General features: G+C 37.8%; 1 protein-coding gene across 1 annotated transcript in view; it reads right to left on the bottom strand.

The window, feature by feature from the left end:
• Nucleotides 1-14,317, bottom strand: part of LOC146135504 (dual oxidase 1-like) — a 40,800-nt gene extending 26,483 nt beyond the window's left edge. Inside the window, exons 1-9 of the mRNA XM_083395768.1 lie at nt 14,228-14,317; nt 11,893-11,967; nt 6,543-6,704; nt 5,279-5,604; nt 3,544-3,682; nt 2,984-3,150; nt 2,315-2,405; nt 1,980-2,091; nt 1,117-1,225 (exon numbers count right to left, since the gene is read on the bottom strand). Of these exons, the coding sequence (XP_083251894.1) occupies nt 1,117-1,225; nt 1,980-2,091; nt 2,315-2,405; nt 2,984-3,150; nt 3,544-3,682; nt 5,279-5,604; nt 6,543-6,704; nt 11,893-11,967; nt 14,228-14,261 (1,215 nt within the window). The 5' untranslated portion in view covers nt 14,262-14,317. The remainder of the gene's footprint in view (nt 1-1,116; nt 1,226-1,979; nt 2,092-2,314; nt 2,406-2,983; nt 3,151-3,543; nt 3,683-5,278; nt 5,605-6,542; nt 6,705-11,892; nt 11,968-14,227) is intronic.
• Nucleotides 14,318-21,135: the final 6,818 nt, after the last annotated feature.

Below are 21,135 nucleotides of genomic sequence, written 5' to 3'. Positions count from 1 at the left end.
TGCTAACATTGTTATTTGTGCTCGTGACGGCAGTTAATACGATGGTAAAAGCTAAACAAAAAATTCCAACTGTTCCCCCCCCCCTAATTTTCGTCTGGCTACGCCACTGTTACCAGCTAAGTGCTTTCGTATTTACGTTCGATGACGTCTGTGCTTGTGTGACAGAATTATCGCCTATGTCGAAGCAATGCTAATCTTACCCTAGTGTTGCATCTTAATTAGCGTTTTCTCGTTAGCTCTGCTTTCAGCAGTTTGAGCTCGTGTATTTAAAGATGCGCGATCTGCTTTAAAATGAACCTTCTTGATAATATACTGGGTAGTGTTAAGTGCGCTATGATATTTGTAAGTGACATCTGCTCTATGCTTACTTGCCCTCTGATCTATTGTTCGAAACTGGCAGTTCATTCATCAATAAATACAATTCTAACCACCTTCATATATATGGATGGCTTGCGAGTTTAGTCACGCAACCTGAGATTGGAGTATAAAAGAAAGCGTCAATTAGAACGCCTGTGGGGCAACAGTTTAGGTTGTTGAACTTACATTAGTTTATTCAACAGGAGGGCTTCTGATTGAAGCTTTAGTTCTGACTCCAATCTCAAGTTGCGTATCTAACTCGCATGCCAGCCACAAATCTTTCTCTGGTGATTAGAATTGTATTAGATGATGAACGAACAACCAGCTGCAAACTATAGATGGCGAAGCAAGTTAGCATAATTATAGCAGATGCCACTTACAAATATCAACGCTGTAAAGTCGATAGCTAAGAAGGCGTTAATTTACAAGCGGATTGCGGTCGTAAGAAGCTACAGACAATCCAAATGCTGACCGCAGTGATAATGGCGGAACAAGCCATTTAGCATTTAACACTTTGGTGTGAGTTAGCGTTGCTTGGCATAGGCAATAATTCTGTCACATAAGCAGAACATCATAAAACATACGGTAAATACAAAAGCCATAAGTTGGTAATAAATCATGCCCTCTACACGCCCTTCTATCGAGTAAACAATATAATTAAATCTATTTGTGTCGCATCGTTGTTAGCAGGCAGTTTACCACCGTTTTTAGATCATGAAGAGTTGAAACATTGGTGTTGATTTAAAATCCTCCACTCACGTTTGAATTCCAGTATGTGTTGCAAGTTCTCAAACCCGGCTTTCCTGCATCCTGTTCACTTTGTGACGTAACAATGGTGGTGTTCCGGAACTCGCAGCCGGAGAATGAACTGCGGTTTTAAATGTAAATAAAATAAATCTATTGCAAACATTCCCTTAAATAGCAACGTTAGGAAATTAGAAACAGACTCGGACAAGTAGATAATTCTAGTTGTTTAATTCAAAGAATTAGAGAAACTTCGAATAATTTTCATTCTTGGGGTATGTCAGGGAAGCACAACTTTTTAGCAAATGAGCGCCGCATTAAAAGTCTTTACTTTTCTCACCGCCAGTCGAAATTTTTTTAGATGTGACGTCAGAAAGTTACGACATAACGTGACCTCATAAAACGAATAATCTTAAAAACACTTGTTGTTCTGTTATGAACTCGTGTGCAAATGTGCAACTTGAATCCAGTCCAACCGTCATTTGATGAAATATCGTTTATTTGGTTAAAATGGGCTAAACTTTTAAGAAATAGACATTATGCACATCTCAAAAATCACATATTGTAAAAATACCGGAATTTATATTTTTAACAAAACTTTTTAGATTTTGTTAGTCATGAAGTTTATATATAGTCATGCGGTGCAACATGCTAGGCTACGCATAGCGCTTGTGATATGAACAGATTTACTTGAAACGGGCTAAATGCTAAAACATACTAAACAGATTTGGCGCGAAGCGCGTAAAGTTGTATTTACATAAAAAAAAACAAAGTTTAGGCATTGCTCGAATATGCATCTTGGTTTATATTCATAACTGTTTATATTAAACTATACTTTTTCATTACAGAGGGCTATTGTTGAAAACCACACAGCAGACCTGTTGTAGTTGCCGCGTCTGTATACTCCGGCCGGCAAAAATGTGTCGATGTAATGCTTGGCGGCCCCCTGAAATATGGCGGTGAGTCCAACAGGAGTTGAAGACACGTAACCTGAAACCGCGATATGCAAAACACATTCGTAACTAGCACAAAATGCTGTTTCATGCAAAGACAAGTGTATTTTATTCACATTTAAAGATAAAGTTTACTTGTTGCCAATATACTCATGGAACTGAGCCCTAATTTAAATTAATTTATTGTTTAGAGGTAATCTTACAAAAGGAAGAGCATCACTACCTCCACAGTTAACGATGCATGAATCATATAATCTCACCTGAATAATTGGGAATATCTTGTGACAAGCCAGTGAAACTTGTTGAACAGTTAGCCAGCAATTTTGGAAGCCATTCGTACAAAACAATGTTCTGTTGGAAAAACAATTTCAAAGCACCAATCATGATCAAGTGCAAATAAATTAGAGCAAGGCTTGTTTTGCAAGCAATATGTCAATTGTCAACTTCGTCCAACAAAGAATAAACAATCGTTCTGAATAAAAACCTATATTCCCGTCAATTGAAGACTTTTAAATGTAGGCTTACCGAAACAAAGCAATTTTAAACACTAAAAAGCGTATTTTGTTCATTTGCCTAAACGGGAACACACGATAGGACCTACGAGCAACAATTTCTAAAGCAGTTAGTGGGGGTGAATGATAGGGGTTATAAATTGGGTTAGGGTTAAAATTATAGGGGAGCTAATGATGTACTTAGGGGTGGGGTATGGGGTTAGGTAAAAGGTTGTATTGGCCTGATTTTAATCATTTAGGTCTGATTCCGAAGGGCTTTTACGACTATTAGGTATAAGTCCTGTTTTGGTCTTATTCTGAACTGTGTTTTATTTCGACGTTAATGTTTTTCTTTTTATCTTATGGCCTAAGCCCGCCTTAACATTAGAGTGCGTGTAATGATAATGTCACGAAAAAAAGAAACAAACAAAGCAGAACCTGGAATGTGGCGATGTTGTGCATCCTCGCTTCGTTAAAAACCTGATCATCAGACCAACTGATCCGAAGTTCTCGAACTTTCGTAGCAAGCCAGTTATGGTGTCGGAACCACATCACGTTAAGGGCCAGGAGAAAGGGATTTTCGTTGCCGAATCGACCGCCTATCTCTGTGAATTGCAAAATACCATGTTGCCTAATTGATATTATTATTTTCGAACGGATGACCGCAATGTTCATCGTTCGAATTGGACTTTCCATATTGCAGCAAATGAAATCCTTTAACAAAGGCAACTTGCATAGGTTGCCCAAACGTTGGCAAAGAATTACAATTACCAGAGGAGCTGTTTTTTGAATAATATTGCTATGCCTGGTAGCAACAGTTTATATAATGAAATTATTTGTTACGGACGTTCTGCGTGTCTTTGCGTTTCAAAAACGTTTCGTTTAAAGATATATTCACATGGAATTATTTAATAATCTCTAGGAACGTTATTTTTGAAAACAACATAAAAAACGGAACACCGTGAATATAGTCACTTTCTTGCTAGCTCTATGCTTACGATAAAATCTCTCGGCAGACTTGACTTGGTTGTCACGAGGAGTGGCTGGGTTAAAAAGGGGAAGTCCCTGGGTGTTTCGCGAAGGGTATTTCCCGCCATCGTAAAGGGACCTCAGCTCACCCCTGCAGTCGGTGACGTTCTGCGAAATGCAAAAATCTTAAATTAATGAAAAATTACCAAAGTTTGTTGTCTTTTTACTGACGTTTCTATATTCTATATATTCTATATATTGGTTTATTTGTAATCAGCCTGTATGTTTTGACATTTGTCTGCCTGCTACAAATTCTGCTCCAACAGACTTTTGTTCAATCGAAACCATATATTCTGTCTCAATAGACCAGGGGTTCTTAAACTTTTTTTACCGCGGACCCCTAAAACTTTGTTTTGGCCTCGCGTGGACCACGGTAGGGAAAAAAATAAAAAATGACGTCATAAATTGACGTCACAATACAAATAAACTTCATAAATCTGCTGATTTCGGTCCAAAAATGTAAAAGTGTGAAATAGAGTCTAAATACATTTAGTGCAAATCCGTTTCATTTTTAATAAAATTGTTTTCTTTGAAAAAATGGTAACTTCTTAAATATGCACTAATATTTCAATTAGGCCTTCATGGACCCCTTAAAACTAGTTCACCGACCCCCAAGGGGTCCATGGACCCCAGTTTAAGAACCCCTGCAATAGACGATTGTATCTCTTTAAATTTGCCCCTTAGATGCTATAAGATCAATTTAAATAGTACTTCAATACACAAATTTTGATAACGTTCAAACTTTAATATATTTACGATCAAAGATTTTGTCCCAAACGACTGTTTACGATCAAGTTCAAATCATCACCCAATGGACAACGAGGTAATATTCTAGCCAAGTAGACGTTTTTCGATCGACTCTATTTTTCTCGCGTAAATACTTTTCACTTAAATTTAAATTCCACCGCAAAACACACTTTGAAATCAACTTCAAGTTCTGCGAAAAAACCTTTCGATAAATTTCATAATTCTGACAGGTTAACACTTTCGAACACTTTATTTTCTGTTTGTTTTCAAACTTCTTGATCCACTATAAATTTTGACCTAAAAACAATTTTTGATACGTTTTTAATTGTGACACATACTATTGATTTCGATCCACTTTTCAAATAATGATACATCGCCACTTTTTTGATCTTTCAATTATGATACATCGCCACTTTTTTGATCTTTCAATTATGATACATCGCCACTTTTTGATCCGCTGTAAATTTGGACCCAAAATCATTTTTTTATTTACTTTAATTTCTGTGTCATAGACACTCCTTCGATCCACTATAAATCTTGACCCAAAATAAATTTTTGATCCACTATCAGTTTTGTCCGATAAACACTTTTCGCTTCACTTTTTGAACCATTTAAGCAGCTTTCCTTCAACGTAAAACTTTGGTCCAATACGCACATGCCGATCGAGTTTGTTTCTGCCCGGAGACACTTTCAGGCAACATCTATCCCTTTTCTGACTCATCCGGCCCGCAAACTATCCACTGTTTTCTGGAACTTTTTAATCCACTTTCAATTCTAACCCAAAATCAATTTTTGATTCCCTTAAATTTTGGCCCCTAGACACGTTTCGCTACAGTTTAAATTGTGGACCATTCTAGTAGTTTTTGTTTAAAATTCATGTCCAATACGCACATGTCGATCGAATTTATTTCTGCCCGAAAACACTTTCAGTCAACATCGATTCTTTTTCTGACTCACCTGGCCAGCAAACGGATTGGATCCGGAGGTCCGGTCGGGACAGGTGGACTGCCTTAAACGCAGGACGCCGGCCCAGGCCTTACTGTTGCCATAGACACTGCCCAGGTCCAGGAATGACGTCACCTCATTGATTTGGTTGCGTGCTCGGTTCGGGGAATACCCGGTGTTCTGCGCGTCGTATCGTGACCGCTGGTAGGGGATTTCCCGGGTGGTGCTGCTGTTAAGGGGGTCGAAAGAGGGGTCGCCGGGGGGTACCGCGATGTTAAAGTACTCTGGGGGACATCCGGGCCGTTCGAGGTCGCTTATTTCGTGCATGACGAAGCTTCCTGGAGAAATGTAGGTACAATAAATGTAACTAATCTGTGCAAAGTACAAGAGCGGAATAATCAAACTTAAAAAGTTTTGTACTAAAATTAAATCACAAAATATAACTGATTCATAATTTAATAAAAAAAACTAACAACAATGTATATAAGTACATAAACTGTTGCCACCGGTACCAGACATGTAATAAAAATATAATCAAAAACAGCTCCTCTGGTAATTTGTAAATTTTAACCAACGTTTCGGCAACCCAAATCGCCTTTTTCAGGGTGAATGAAAAAGCAATCAGTGCAAAGCACTATGGCAAACTGAATGTTTAAAATATCAAGATATCTCTTCGCCCTACACTTAAAAGACGATATTGATCTCAGATAGGAGCAAATATTATTTAGACTTCCAAGATAACTGATTCGCAATTTAATGAAGAATGCTTTCGCACAACCGTTCTTCATCAGGTCAACGTAGAAATAATTGTGCGAAAGCTTGTCGAGAATCAATGCAATTTGTCTTCATATAGTGCCACCTGATTAACCTTTTTAGAATTAGACAAATATGGCTATATTTACAAAGATAAGTATATATATAATCTGATGATGGCACGAACGTTCGCTTTTTCCTCATGTTTGTTTTCGTTTATTAAAAGCAATGTGTCGCCCAAGTTTGATGTTAATCTATGATCCTACGTTATAAGTAAACTTGAAAAGCACTGCTTTACAGTAGGCCTACGAACAATTTATCATTTTTTTTATCACCCGTTGGTTATCTAGTATAGCAGGCCGCCAAGGGTTTAGATTCCAAGTGTTCTGAGATGCTGCTAACGTTTAGGTTTAGGTCAACTTATTGCCAGCAGCAGCAACATATCAAACGTTATATAAACAAGAAAAAAAGATGGTAAAACATAAAAAGTCTACACAAATGCTACATGTAAAGGTATAGTCACCGAAATAAGCGAACAGCACAGTTTTTTCATCGACCGATGGCAGGCCGTCCGCTCCACTGAAAATTCCGGTGCTCAGTTGTCGTGGGTCTGGCCTGTCCCTGCCCGAAGGGGAGTACACCCCGTCTTCGTACTGGGTCCGGAGGGTGCGAGCCAGTGGCGTATCTGCACACAAACATTCATAAATAAACAAGACCCAACAGATGCTGGCGCCCGGCCAAGAAAGGTTCTTTAATTATTAGTGCCGCTTCAGTTCCCTTGGAATGCCCTGTGGCTTCGCGGGCCTTGCTGGGTTGCAAAAAGGTGGATAGGCAAAATGTACCCATGTTGCTTGATAATGAATTGCGAAGCCAAAAAGGTCGATTGACATCAACTTGATTAATACGTTTTCATACAAAGCTTGTATTATCTTCAGTTAATGTTAACTGAAAATGTGAATATGATACATAATACAAGGTCGCATAGAAACGTATTAGTCAAGATGATGTCTATGTACTCGACCTTTTGGACTTCGCAGTTTATTATCACGCTACATTGCAGATCCGTGCATAGCGTAGCAAAGTATACCCATGTTTTTTGCCGTATTAATTACTTTACAGCAAGGAGAAATTCAATGTTGTCTGTGCGACCTTACAAATTTATTTTAATAACTGGACACAAATTTTAATGACAATTTGAAGTTATCAACGAAAATAAATCAGTCGACCTAAAGTGCGATGTGTGTCTATGGCACCTAGGCTACATACACAAAAAATAATAATGATTTTTTAAGGGTTTGGACAAGGGCGTACAGTTTTTTAGGTGCCCATCAAACGGACTGGTTTCGCTGCACAAGTTTTCGAATGCCAGTAAAGTTTTGCCGTAAGTCGTAATTTTACACCGTTTGCCAGGAGGTCCTCGTCAGGCGTTACAATTCTCAAAATCAATAAAGAGATATCGCAGGCTCATTTAGGAGCCCCTCTATTTTTGTCAGTATGATAAAGACAAAAGAAAATCAGTATCTCAAAAACATAACACAATAAAAGTCAAGAAGTACGCTAATAAATGTATTTAGATACTGATGATGCTGTTAGTAGCGAAACATATTTATCATATTATAACATCCAAACAAACTGATTTTCGGTTTACTAAGTTCTGTACTTAGTTTAGTCTTTATCATTGATGTGCAACCAGAATCGTTTGTTTTCATCATTCGGATTCAGACAGATTATTTTATTCGAAAGAAAATTATGATTGTATGGTAAATACATTAGCAAATCTACTACAAAACAAGCAGGTATAGTTCGTGTTTGTGTACTCCTTAGTTAAAGTATGAGTGCGAAGACCTCGCAAAATGTATAGCACGACACGCACCTGCTTCTTAATCGGGCGATTGTGGTTTTGCGCTTCACGCTACTTTGCGGCAACATTACCGACCTACACCTGTTCCTCGAGATGTTAAGTTAACCTATCTTTTTAGCTCGTTTGGCCCACGCGAAAAGGTTTGCATTCCAACCGGGTTGGAAACGCACACAAGCGACGCACAGTCGCACACGTACCCGGCGGTAAAATTGCAACACTCGCAAAACAACGTCAAGTTGCATTATTGCACGCTCATTCATTAGGCAATAAGTGGAAATTTAGTCACTATGCGGTGACCAAACCAACAACAGTTTAGAACAGAATAACTCAACAAAATCAAAATTATAGTCCTTTCTAAATCATTTATTGGATTTATTGAAAGTAAAAAAGAACATTTTTTCGGTTTATTACTGTTAATCAAGAGGGCAAGGAATTTTCCATTTCCTTGGATAACGGCTAAGCGCCAAAAAAAGGGTAGACTGGGCCATGTTCCGATTAGTAGTGGTTACAAGTTGAAGATTGTGCCTTTGCCTTTTTTTCATCGCTTTCTTTAAGTTAACCGATAACATAAAGATCGAAAACAAGCAAATTTGATTTGATTTGAATTAAAAACTCTTGCATTCAATGCCCAAGATATAGCAGTTTGTTTAGAAATTTATTCAACTTATTTTGGCGTGGGACGGCGAACGAGGCGATAAACACACCCAAAGCAAACAAACACGTGTTTTTCGAGTATTTACTGTGTTTTATCGTGTATTTTGTAATATATTTTGTCTCAAATGCTAGTGAGAAAGAAACTCGCTTAAAATATTTATAGCGTGCGTCACACATCTCCTATTGCCTACCCCAGTGGTTCTCAAACTGGGGTCCGCGAGACAATTTTCTGGGACCGCGAAGCACCTAACAAAAAAATCAACACGACTCTCCTAAAGAAGATCATTTTTGTGCAATAAAATTTTCAGGCAACTTACATTTTTAAACCAAGCTCATTAGTTGTTCATTAACGTTATTGTACCCTTAAGTTAAATTGTCTATTGTGGCGTCATAGTCTTGCCTTGTGCTAGTGACAATTACGTTTTTACGGCTTGCTGCGCTGCCACTGTGGGCACGGTTTTAAAACTGTTCGTGATTGCTAGACTCAAATAAAGTGATTCGTTAATTAGAGGTTAACATAACTGATAGCAAAGAAGTAAGTGCACCCGTCCCATTGATACAATTAAAAACAACATGTTATTTTCAGTTTATTTGTGTATATTTTTAAGGACCGTGAGCATATAAAAAATTGCTGGGGGACCGTTGCGTAATTTTTTAACAAAAGTTTGAGAAACCACTGGCCTACCCTATAACAAAGATTATTTACCTTTGCGTTGCGATGTCCGTGTGCGTCGTTTCAATTTACTATAGGGCGTCGCAATGTAATTTCGTTTCGTATCAAAACTCAAATGCAGCAATAGAATGTTTGCAAATTAAATTATCCCCGATATGGCATTCCAAATCATTGTAAAAAAAGACCTATCGCTGGGTGCATCGCAAACCCAACAAAACTTTCCTAATGCGTCACAAGGCAAAAGTTTGAGGGCTAATGGCCTATAGGTCACATTCCAACGATTTTATGCGAGACGTGTATTCCTCGAATTGGTCTTTATTCCTCCGTTTACTACCCAAACAACTTTTCACGCACAGCGGTTACAGCGGGGCATTCGAACGCCTCTGCACAATATATGCAGATCCTAAAGTACACACAAAGGTGTTGATTTTGGCGGGTTAAAGTGTGTAAATATTCTGGGAAAAAGAAGTGGGCGGGTATTGATAAAATTGGGAGAATTGTAACCCTTACTACTTATCACTGTTAAACACAGGCGAACGTGGGTGTACAATGTACATATAGCGCGTTTAGACGCCTTGGATATTTTACGGGGCGTCAAAACGCCCTAGAATTTGACCAAGTATTATGTGCAATTATTGTGCTAAATTGATTCCTGTAGAACAGTCTTAGTTCACCAAAAGTGTTAAAAAAATTTCCTGAATTATCACAAGCACGAGGCCATGGAACCCAAAGCCATATTTCTTATTGATACGTAAAGGCCAATGTGACGTTTTGCCCATTTCAAAGAAAACTTAAAAAACGCCTAACTGGTTTGTTTCAATGATAGTAATGTATAACAGTACAAAAGCAGTTATCTAAGAGCTCACATTTTTTATATGTTTAATAAGCATTTTGGCACTGGTTAGAAAAAAAAACGCCCTGGAATTTTGAAAATTCGTCTCCAATGCAATTAAATTTTGTTTGCAGAAAGGTATAGTTTGTGATTAGAACTTTTGAATTTATTATACTGTACAATCCAATTTAAACTTAATAAACCTTTCTATGGTCTTAGCCACACTGCATTAGTGCTGTGTTTGTTTAAATCTGAAATACTGGTTGTGTAATGCAGATAGTTATAAATTAAAAAAACAAACAGTTAAAGTACACTTGTCACTGTCATTCAATATTGGGACGTATGATAAATGAAGTTGTAAGCGGCCCCAATAGTTGAAGAACCCCTAGTTAAAATCATGGGCCCCGTGAGATTATTTGCGTGCTAACTTCGCTGGAAATACAGTTGCACCTCGACGGCGGCTCAGTGTTGCACATCGACGCACAAAATCGTTATATTTTCGGCTCCGGCGCTTTTGTAACCTGTTGGTGCAATTTATCCGAATTTTTCACACTTGATAAAGCGCAGTGTCAGTAAACCCCGTGCGGTTTTTGCTGGCAGCACAATTTCACGGGAGACGCACTATTAGCGACATCGTCGCCCAATTTTCGGCCGGGATAAATTTAGACTCGCTCGAACGGCGGTAAATCTAGCGAAAAGAACACAGCCTTGATGCCGCCTGTATTATTTGCTCGCAACCCCATTTTCGCCCGACGTAAAGTCTATCCACCGGTTGATCTGTGTTGCAAGCAAGTCATTTTGAAACGACATAAGTTCCAGTTAAGTCGTTTGAAATATAACCGTTTAAGGGTTCCATTTAAGTATTTTGCAAAAATAACAAGTAAAGTCCCAGTTTTAGTCATTATTAGAGCAAACTCCGAGTCAAGACATAAGAATAAAAATAAAACGTTAAACTTTTAAAATTGGCAAACTCGTCCGATTATTATGAACCATAATTCAACTAAAAAAAAAAAAAAAACGCAATATACATCGTGAAAATTGTTTTACGTGCGGAAATTCGGACAAATAACTGAATTTTATTCGAAAAGTTTCAAAGAAAACATTTAATTTTAAGCCAAGGTATTATTAAAAATGACTTAAGTCAAAGTCAAATCACTCGTCCAAAAGACTTAAGTCAAGTCAAGTGATTTTATCCGAAGGACTTAAGTCAAGTTAACTCAATTGAAAACAATGGACCTAAGTCATTACAACACTGGTATCTACACTCGCGAAAATCTGACTGTGACAAAATGTTATGCTGCAAACCGATGACTCTCAAAATGTGCGCCACGTTCAACCGGTGTCTCAAGAGATTGTTAAATGTACCGCTTAACTTGAGAAAAATCTGTGTTACAAACAAACTTACAGACAAGCACAAAACTCTTGTATGTATACTATCCTTTATAAAACCATGGTGATATCATGGTGTTCGTCTATCGATTGTATAAACATGTGTCAGGGGCGATTGCCGAGATGTGGAATGTGCCGCAAATAATGTTTTAGTGTGTCGCAAGCCGAAAACGTGTAAAACCACTGTTATAACTTATCAAACGGCCTATTTGCTGTCTCAAACAGCACACTCGCTCAAATAGGGTTTCGTGGCTTCTGTGGTAGTTTTATCTATAGCTTTGGCGCCAACAATATTATGACGTTAACATTTGTCCAACGAATATCATGTTTTAAAATAGTATAATACATCATACGCTTTAAAAACTAGTCTTTGAGGTGGTTTTAAATACAAAAAAATAAAGCAACACACGCCTAAACACATATTCGAGCATACGTTTTTGTATACAGGTATAACTTTTACTTACCCGCTGCACCGGCCGTAGGGTTGGACGGGTTGTTGTACACGCCATTGAAGGGTGGATATTCCTTGGCCAAAATACCTGGAAAACATTAAAAGTCAAACGGTGTCAGTTTGATTTTTCATATGAACTCGTATAATTTTGTCGTTTCGAACTACATGGTATAGCTATAAAGGGGGCTTGTTATAGTGGGTCTCGACGTAAAGCTTTTATAAGGGGGACTATAAACCTTCATAAAACATTTACGAAGAAATTCACTTCCCCTTGATAAACTAAGACCGCTTGTTCTTAGTATGACAGCGAATAGAGTTGTAACAGAACAAGTTTAATAATGTACTGAGTGTCTATATTGATTTGCAAAACCAAAAATTGAACGTTTAGACCTTATTAACACCGCCGTACCTGTTCAACACCTGAAGGTGAACATTAATGCTCTTAACTATAAAAACTCAAAATGATAACAATTGCGTTGCACCTTTTATAAATGGTGCTTGAATTACTTCTCAGTCACTTTAACTGAAGATGATACAAGCTCGTATCGAAACGTCCAAATCAAGATGATGTCGATCTACTCGACATTTTTTGCTTTACAACTCATTATCAAGTTATATTACAGATCGGGCGTGTATAGTGTATAACTATTGAGTCTTTTATAATATACACTTTATATTATACAGTAATACTAGAATCTATTGCACTTTTTATAAGGGTGAAGTGCTACCAAGCAGCGCATGATGCAACTTGGGACCAGGCTGCTTGAAATTATTTTTTTTGTCGACCATCACCCAACATTACGCTCATGCCTCTCTACGTCATACATTTCACCTTCGCGAGTGACTCATAAGGTGTCCACCATGTTCGGGTATCAACCGAACCATGTTAAATCGTGAGTGAAAGTGAAACGTGAAACCTCTCGGGATTCCCGTGAGTATGACGTCACGGCCGTAGCTATTTGAAACGAAGTAAAACATATTGGCTTACGACAGACTAGGGAAACGCTGTTAGGACAGCATCGACTAACTAAAAGAAACGAATTTTCAACGTACATTGACTCATAAATAAACTGTTGCTTCGTTGCTCGCGTTTTTTCTTGCATTTTTCCTTTGTGTGTTTTCCATTTATTGTACGAGCGTTCTGTGTCATTCACCCTGACGAAGGCCACTTGCATAGGTTGCCGAAAAGTTGGTAAAGAATTACAATTACCAGAGAAGCTATTATTTTGATTTATATTGTACACTGTACACTAACTCATATGAGTCACTACTCATATATCGCCAAACTCAATTTAACTTTAATGGCTTACAGGTAACAAATACGATTATACAATAGCGCGACGCGTTCCGCCTCATGGCAGTGTTACGCATGACTAGTTCTGTGATGATCATTGGTTTGGAACATTCGATCACCTCCACAAATCGATTCCACCTTCGAAATTGATTCCGTGTTTATTCTACGCCCAGAACAAAGCGAAAGCGAACCGCCAAGACGCCAGCGCGCATTCATTAAGTTCCCAGTAATAGACAGAGCTGTTTGCACGGCTGACATTTCACGGGGGCATAGTGGCAACCAGAAAACTCACATAAACATCCAAGATCGCTTCATATTATATGCCAAGCGTCGATAACATAAAAAAACTCGAAAAAACAATATCATAGCCCATATAGAAGTAGGTATCATTTTGAACATTTCGAATAACTCATTATTCAATTTCAACATAGCAAAAATGATACCTATATACTTCTGTATGGGCTTTGATATTCTTATTACGTCTTACCATAACCTCTAACCCAGGGGTCGGCAACCTTTTTCTAGTCGCGGGCTAAAACAAAACTCAGAAAGGTCATAGTCAGTTTTTTTTGCAAATGCTTTTTTTTTTTACAAATTTTAGTAGTTAACCTTATGCGCTTTTGGCTGTTTGCTCGTCTTGCGTGCCATAATGTGCGCATTTTAAAACGCCGTTTTCAGTAACTTATTGAGGTTTATCAGCAACGACCTGGGTTAAGCTTTCGGGAATTTAAATTTTGAGGCTTTTAGAAGAACGAAAACACGCTGTTAATTTAAGTTACTAAGATCGAAACAAATTTTTCAACTGTTTGACTGATGCTTCGGCTTCTACCGCATTGTACAGGGGTGCTTAAAATTAATATCCTATTTTTAAATAATTAAAATTTACATCATTGTTACGTACAGGTGTTTAGAATTAGTATAGTTCTTTGTTTTAACAGGTAAAAGCCACTGCACTCTTACGTACATGCATCCTATCAGTTAGATATTGATCTTATCGGCCAGACATTAATCCTATCAGTATAGATTTCTTTATTAGCAAAACAAAAACGTATACCTGTAATCCATAGAACACAGAGCAGAATCTTCATGTCGTTAAACCCGTTCCCTGCTGTGCAAAGTGTTCACAGTTCTAGTTAAAAAATCAGCCTGATGAAAAATATGGTAAAATGTTACAAGCTAAATAAAATGCCGGTAAAAAATGTACGTTTCCGCTAATGCTCCACTTAATTATACCATGATTTACAGCAAAATAAACACTAAGGGAACGATTGGTATTAGACCCATGTGGCAAGTCAATAAAAAGCTCTTTTTTAATCGGTATACATTATACTGCAAGGCCACTTAAAAGTTCACCTTTAGCGGTGCGGAGCGTAAGTTAAGTGATAAAAAAGGAGATTTTGCCATGTGCGAAATTAATCCACAACGGCCAAAGAGTAATAAACAGTTTATATGACATCATAACTTAACCCGAAATTGATTTTTGTCATACAATACCTGAAAACGCACTGCTTTTTGTAACTTGTGAAAATACGTCTATACACACTGGTGGCAAACACGGATTACAGATTTATGACAAACTGCCTGAATAAACTTCATATTGATTTGCTTCCAAAAAAATATTGCGCAGCTGGCTTTAAAGCGTAAATCTTCCTTTCTCTTCTTTTCTCGTTAACAAAAGCGTTCCAAATATAACGCCAAAAAACTTTCGCACAAAGTAATCCAGAGTCGGAAAACAATTTAAAGGAAACCCCGGGAATCGAACCAAGGTCGTCTCGCCTAAATGACAACAGACATTCTTTCCAAATCGCCTCGTCCCTTTTTAAATCGACTCTGTTTATGGAGAGCTTGCGATGACAGCGATTAACGGGCGTCTAAATGCGGAAGCGTCAGCGAGGTTCGCTGGCCATTCATTCAACAGAAAACCGGAAGGTGTACTGTACTGTGTGACAGACAGAGCTCATTCAGCTGTATAATAGATTCGAAATTTAGCTATTAATAACAGCAGTTATGTTTCAGAGGACGTTCTTGCCGAACCCTAGAAGCAGCTGCGTCCAACCCTGGTTAAGAACCACTGGCTTAATCCTTACCTTAATTAAAGCAAAAAATACGGCTCAACAACACGATCCAATGTTTTCTGACTGGAACAGTTTGGCCTGCTTTGTTAATCTAACTAAAGCAATAAAATGTTCGTTCATGTGTTCTGCGCAGGCCAACAATGTGCCGAAATATAAGAAAATAACGCCTTTTTCTCCAATTGCAACTTCCATACATTGCAGCTGTCGCGCGCACGATGTTTCGTCAACAGTCTATTCAGTTTACGATGCGCTCGTCGAAAAGGTGCCTTCTACTTTTTTCTTTCGGCTCGTTAGGTCTACAGTTCAGTAATTTAAAAAAAAAATTTTCTCAGCTTGCGACCGAATAAGAAATAAAATGAAAACCCAGCTCAGATTTTAAGTTATACGAATCTACTTCAATGATAACATATACGAATCTACTTCAATGATAACATATACGAATCTACTTCAATGATAACATATACGAATCTACTTCAATGATAACATATACGAATCTACTTCAATGATAACAAATACGAATCTACTTCAATGATAACATATACGAATCTACTTCAATGATAACATATACGAATCTACTTCAATGATAACAAATACGAATCTACTTCAATGATAACATATACGAATCTACTTCAATGATAACATATACGAATCTACTTCAATGATAACAAATACGAATCTACTTCAATGATAACATATACGAATCTACTTCAATGATAACATATACGAATCTACTTCAATGATAACATATACGAATCTACTTCAATGATAACATATAGCAGTGCTTTTCAACCCGTGGGATGGTACGCACTTGTGCGGATGAAAACATTGTATTGCGGATGACTAACGTCGTGCGGATAAATGTGCGGGTGAAAATGGTGCATACTTATTTATTGTTATGTGTAATACAGTAATCAAATAAGCTGGTGGCCCACTTATGCGTTACAGGTACAGTAATACAGTCTCTCAGTGGTTCATTGCAGCTTAAGCTATCTATTTTATAGGCTTAGGTATACACGGTTTTAATACACAAAACCGTTCATTGTTATTTCACAAATAAAACTAAAGGATGCGAACTTACTGTTTCGTGCGGATGAAAATATCCCGAAATAAAAGAGTGCGGATGGAAATTTAAAGATTGAAAAGCACTGACATATACGAATCTACTTCAATCATAACATATACGAGTCTACTTCAATGATAGCATATACAAATCTACTTCAATGATAAATTTAACCAACATCCAACACTTTAATGCAGTAGGTAAATACCTACTACCTCCACTTTGTTCCTGTATACTTGTCTGTATGGGGTTATTTGTAGTACGAATGACTCTCAAAATAACAAAACATTCCGCAAGGCACTAACAACAGCGGTTTACAAACTTTTTGGCTCGCGGCACACTTTAAACAGAACAAAAAAAATTACAATCGCCCTTAACACACGACAAACTATATAATGTTTCGAAATTATTAGTTCGTAATGAGAGCGTATTTAAGTCTAAAATTCTTGCTTGTACGCATGCAGGTAATACAAATACTTTTTTTCCGAAATTACAAAAAGTTTCTGGGCACACTTGACAATCTCTAGATGCACACTAGTGTGCCGCGGCACACAATTTGGCAATCACTGACTTACAATCTCATGAGGCAGTGTCGCGGAACACAGTCTGCGAAAGACTGGTTAAGTCGAAACCGGACCGAGGCCGCCCGTTTTTCCCTTGAACAGTCGCCCGTAAATGGTTCTTTGACCTGCGGCTTTGAGTAGCGCCTCCTGTGTACCAAGTTTTACGAACGGCTATCGCACCACCGCCTCATTCAACAATGAACAAAAAGGCGGTGAAAGTTTTTGCGCGAAATTTTTCGACGAAAGATTGTGTTTTATTTAGGGAAGGCTCGTTTACGTTTCTTCTACACCAGTGGTTCCCAAACTTTTTTCAATGCGCCCCAAATTTGAGTTTTGGTGACATCTCGCGCCCAAAGCCAATGACAAGCAGTATGTAATAAATTAGTATTAGTAAATCTATTTAGCTCCAATATAGTTTCTTTTAAATAATGTATTCAAAATCGCATATAATTCGCCAAACGAAGCCATGTTAATTCCTCGAAATTCACGAATTTATAACGGGCGGTGCAACGTCTGAGCAAAGCAAGACCCACAATGTCATCCAGATAGGAGAAAATTTGTGAGGCAATTTGTAAAGCTACCAAAATTTCGTGTGGTGCAACAATTAAGTTCAGTGATAAATAGCCAAATAATTTTTTGTATGATGCTATAGTATTAGATTATGTTTGGATAAAACGAACTAAATTAGAAGGAATAAAACAGTCCATTTTTGGCAGATTTAAATCGTCCCTTGTCGACCAATTGTTTAACAACTGGCGATCCATGTTTAGGTCACCACCCATACGTTAGGAACCACTGCTCTACAATGTGTGCCAAATAACACCATAAGCAGAACACAACAAATGTGATTCCGACGAATTTAATGTAAAGTAAAAAACTTAGTATGCCATATAAATTTACCGCGTTATAATTGTCGAAGCCGTTGAGTTCTCCAAAGCTTTTATATTTTTTGTTAGCAATATAGGTTGTCGAATCGATTTCATTTAAACGTTTAAAAGTGAGAATAGACCAAAAACGAAATCATCATTCGTATATCATCTTAGTAAATTTCCCAGGGGTAGAAATAACCAACTCTCAATTAACAGTCTCTTGCCTTAATGCATACCCGGTTATATAGCCTATTTGGTTAATACCTCAGATCATAGAATGATCCTGAGTCACAACTGTCTCGCCGTGTTGTCCATGTTGAGGTTAAGCAACGCAAACACCAGGCAGCCCTATTTAGGAGGGGTTTTGCTGAACTTATCGGTCTGAGTAAGCCTAACTAACACGTCTTATGTTCAACAACCTCTGTGACGGATATAAACAATTATAATTGTATACTTATAGATGGTTTAGAGTTACGCTGAACTAAAGTACAAACATACAAATTAGAGACCAGTTGTTGTTATACCCTTTATTCTATCGCACCATTTTTCTATTTGTCATGTGCCTTGCGCTCCCTATGGCATTAAATAAGTAACATATTAAAAGCAACTCTTTTTTATTAATTACTGATCAGTATGACAACAAATATATATACAGTATGGTGACAACATATACAATTATGTATATATATATATATATATTCTAACACAGATTCTGAATCGCGCAAAGTGCTAAAAAATGCGTTTATTTATACTTTAAACGGGAAACTCAGTTAAGGAGATATAAGGAATTGGAAACCCGAAAAAAATGTTAATACTCATTATCAAGTTTTGTTACAAGCATGTGCTGGTGAAGACAATTAAATCCTCGACTGTTACAGCGGCGTAGACACCCAGTAAAAAGTGCGCGATGCCCCAAAATTACACATTGCGTTTGTCGTTTCAAAGGGTGTCACACACAATGCGATGGCTTTATTGTAAAAACATTATAAATACGCGCAAATGGTAAAGTGTCTTAAGACTCCGGCGCTACGCTGTTGTCGCATATAAAGTGTAGAAAATATTCCATGGAAGTTGATTAAGGCGGTTATGTGTTTAACAGTAAATGCAATAGCATTCTAAAGACAAAAAATCACAGTTACATTGTTGAATTTTTTGTAAAAACACAGTTTGTGTAGGCCTAGTGTCCAACTCCACAACTTAGATAGGCCTATATAAAACTGTACCAAATTGTTCTGACTAAACATATAGCGTTTCAGTAGTAAAAAAGTAGCAAATATACATCAACGGGACTCAAACACGAAGAATCAAAAATAACAGCTCAAAAACCAATTTGTAAAACCAAGGAACCACATTTTGCAGTTACTTCACTTCACATGTGTAATTTCGAAGTAAAGTGCGGGGAAGCGTGCTAAAAGTTCATTAGTTTTCGGTCAGAAAAGCACAAGCCGTGTAAGTTAATTGGCAATCTATCTGCTTCACTCAGAGCGATAGCAGAAGTACCTGCGCCTTTAACCACGAGAAGTAAAAAGTCAATGCAACTACATCATGGAAGCAAATTAGCGCGAACAGTAGAGTCGTATAAGCCTAAGGAAACGCCGCCTTTGCGTTTGATGCACTTCAGGTCACCAGAAGCCGAAAAAGTGTAAGTGAACACATTGAAGGTTACTTTATAGGGGATGTTGACCAACGCAGATCCACAACAATATCCAACCTTTGCTATACAAGTAGAGAACAGCAAAACAGCAGAATTAACAATCCTAAGCTTATAGCATGGAACCAATAATGGCATTACATAAAAACTGAAATATTTCAGTAGAGCTCGTGCCCCATGGAAATCAGTTGGCAATTCCTAGAAAGCGAAAGTTTTTTTTGTATTTTATTGATATTTGTTTGTTTTTATAGTTCCTTTAGGCATAATTATCTTTTTACTTTTATATCTGTTTTATAGTAGGGGTTCATTGATCGTTAAAAAAGTTGGAAAAAGGTCCGCCAAGTCCAAGAACGACTGTTTTAAACGCCGAAGCCTCTCATCAATAATTCCGTACAAAAAACGAATTACAACGTAAATTAGTTTCATAATTCACACACAGCATGCTTTACTCCAATTTCACTATTTAACTATAACTGCAACGACAGCAACGCGTAACTCTTTGTTAAGCAATTTAACAAGGGCACACCTAGCTTAGTTTTACAAGATGTGGCAATGTAAAACGCAAAACCCTTCCACGCGAGATGTGAATGTGACAACAAAGAGACAGATGCAACAATAACAACACATTCTTCGAATGAAGCTTATTGAAACAACGTGTTTTGAATGCTGTAGCTTCAAAAATACGTATATGTGTTTACTACTAAGCACAGAAGCACTTTCAAAGCGTTTTATGAAACATTGAATTTTGTAAGTGGAAATAATCAATCTGACATTTGTGTGAAAAAAGCAAAACGTTAACTATAAACCCAAACTAGAAAATGTCCTTCCATCTTGCGAAAGCGTATTTTAAGTACAAAATATCGCACAGCCACAAGTAATTGCCTTCCTGTTTTTAGCAGGAACGGTGCAATTTCGAAGGTACAAGCCTATTTTTAGTGCTGCCAAAAGCGCAGGGTTTACCGTCAATTGGTGGCTTTGCAAAATCAAATTGTAGGCTGGAGGGAGGCAAAGTTACAAGTCCTAAAAGGCGGATCCGGTCAGCTGTGACAAATTACGCTGCCTCATGCCCTTTCCCACACTGTGCACATCACTTACCGCCTGAGAGGCCATGCCGAACCAAATGCGGATAAGCTCGTGCCGATTTTTTCATGCGCTGAACACCGAAGTGTCCCCTGGTGCAATAGCTGCAAGACTTGGGGTCTAAGGCTGAGCGGAATTAACATTCGTGATCCATAGAGCAAACATCCATGGCAAGAACTCAAATAATCGGATAATTTCCGAAACTTTTCCGCTTCATCTTCAGCACTTGTGGTGTGCATTTGGGTGGCCAGCCTTCCATGGCAAATCGGACAACACGCAATGTTTTTGTAGCATTTGTGAGCAGTACCCCAACAGTCGACCACAGGCATGCCACACCTTTGATTGGCATGCACTGTTACGTCACAAATGATGTCGTTAATATTACGTTATTAGGTTCATACATTAATGTAGTTTTACTACTTTTAGTTAGTTTTTGCTCTTTGAATGGTTTTTGTGTATTGCGTTAACACCCAGTCAGTTGCTGCTCGTAACGGTTTGCTAGCATTGTTATTTATGTTCGTTACGGCAGTTAATACGATGGTAAAAGCTAAACAAAAATGTTAAAACATTTTGCCCCCCCCAAAAAATTTCAGCTGGCTACGTCACTGGTTGTAGCAGCTTGGGTGTTTTATGCGTTTCATGGTTTAGTAGCGCGCAACATTTC

Source organism: Ascidiella aspersa, chromosome 8 (genome assembly GCF_963924565.1).
Source record: "Ascidiella aspersa chromosome 8, kaAscAspe10.2, whole genome shotgun sequence".
NCBI classification, from domain to species: Eukaryota; Metazoa; Chordata; class Ascidiacea; order Phlebobranchia; family Ascidiidae; genus Ascidiella; species Ascidiella aspersa.
The sequence above is the reverse complement of the archived record's forward strand: the minus strand, read 5'-3'. Positions and strand labels throughout refer to the sequence as shown.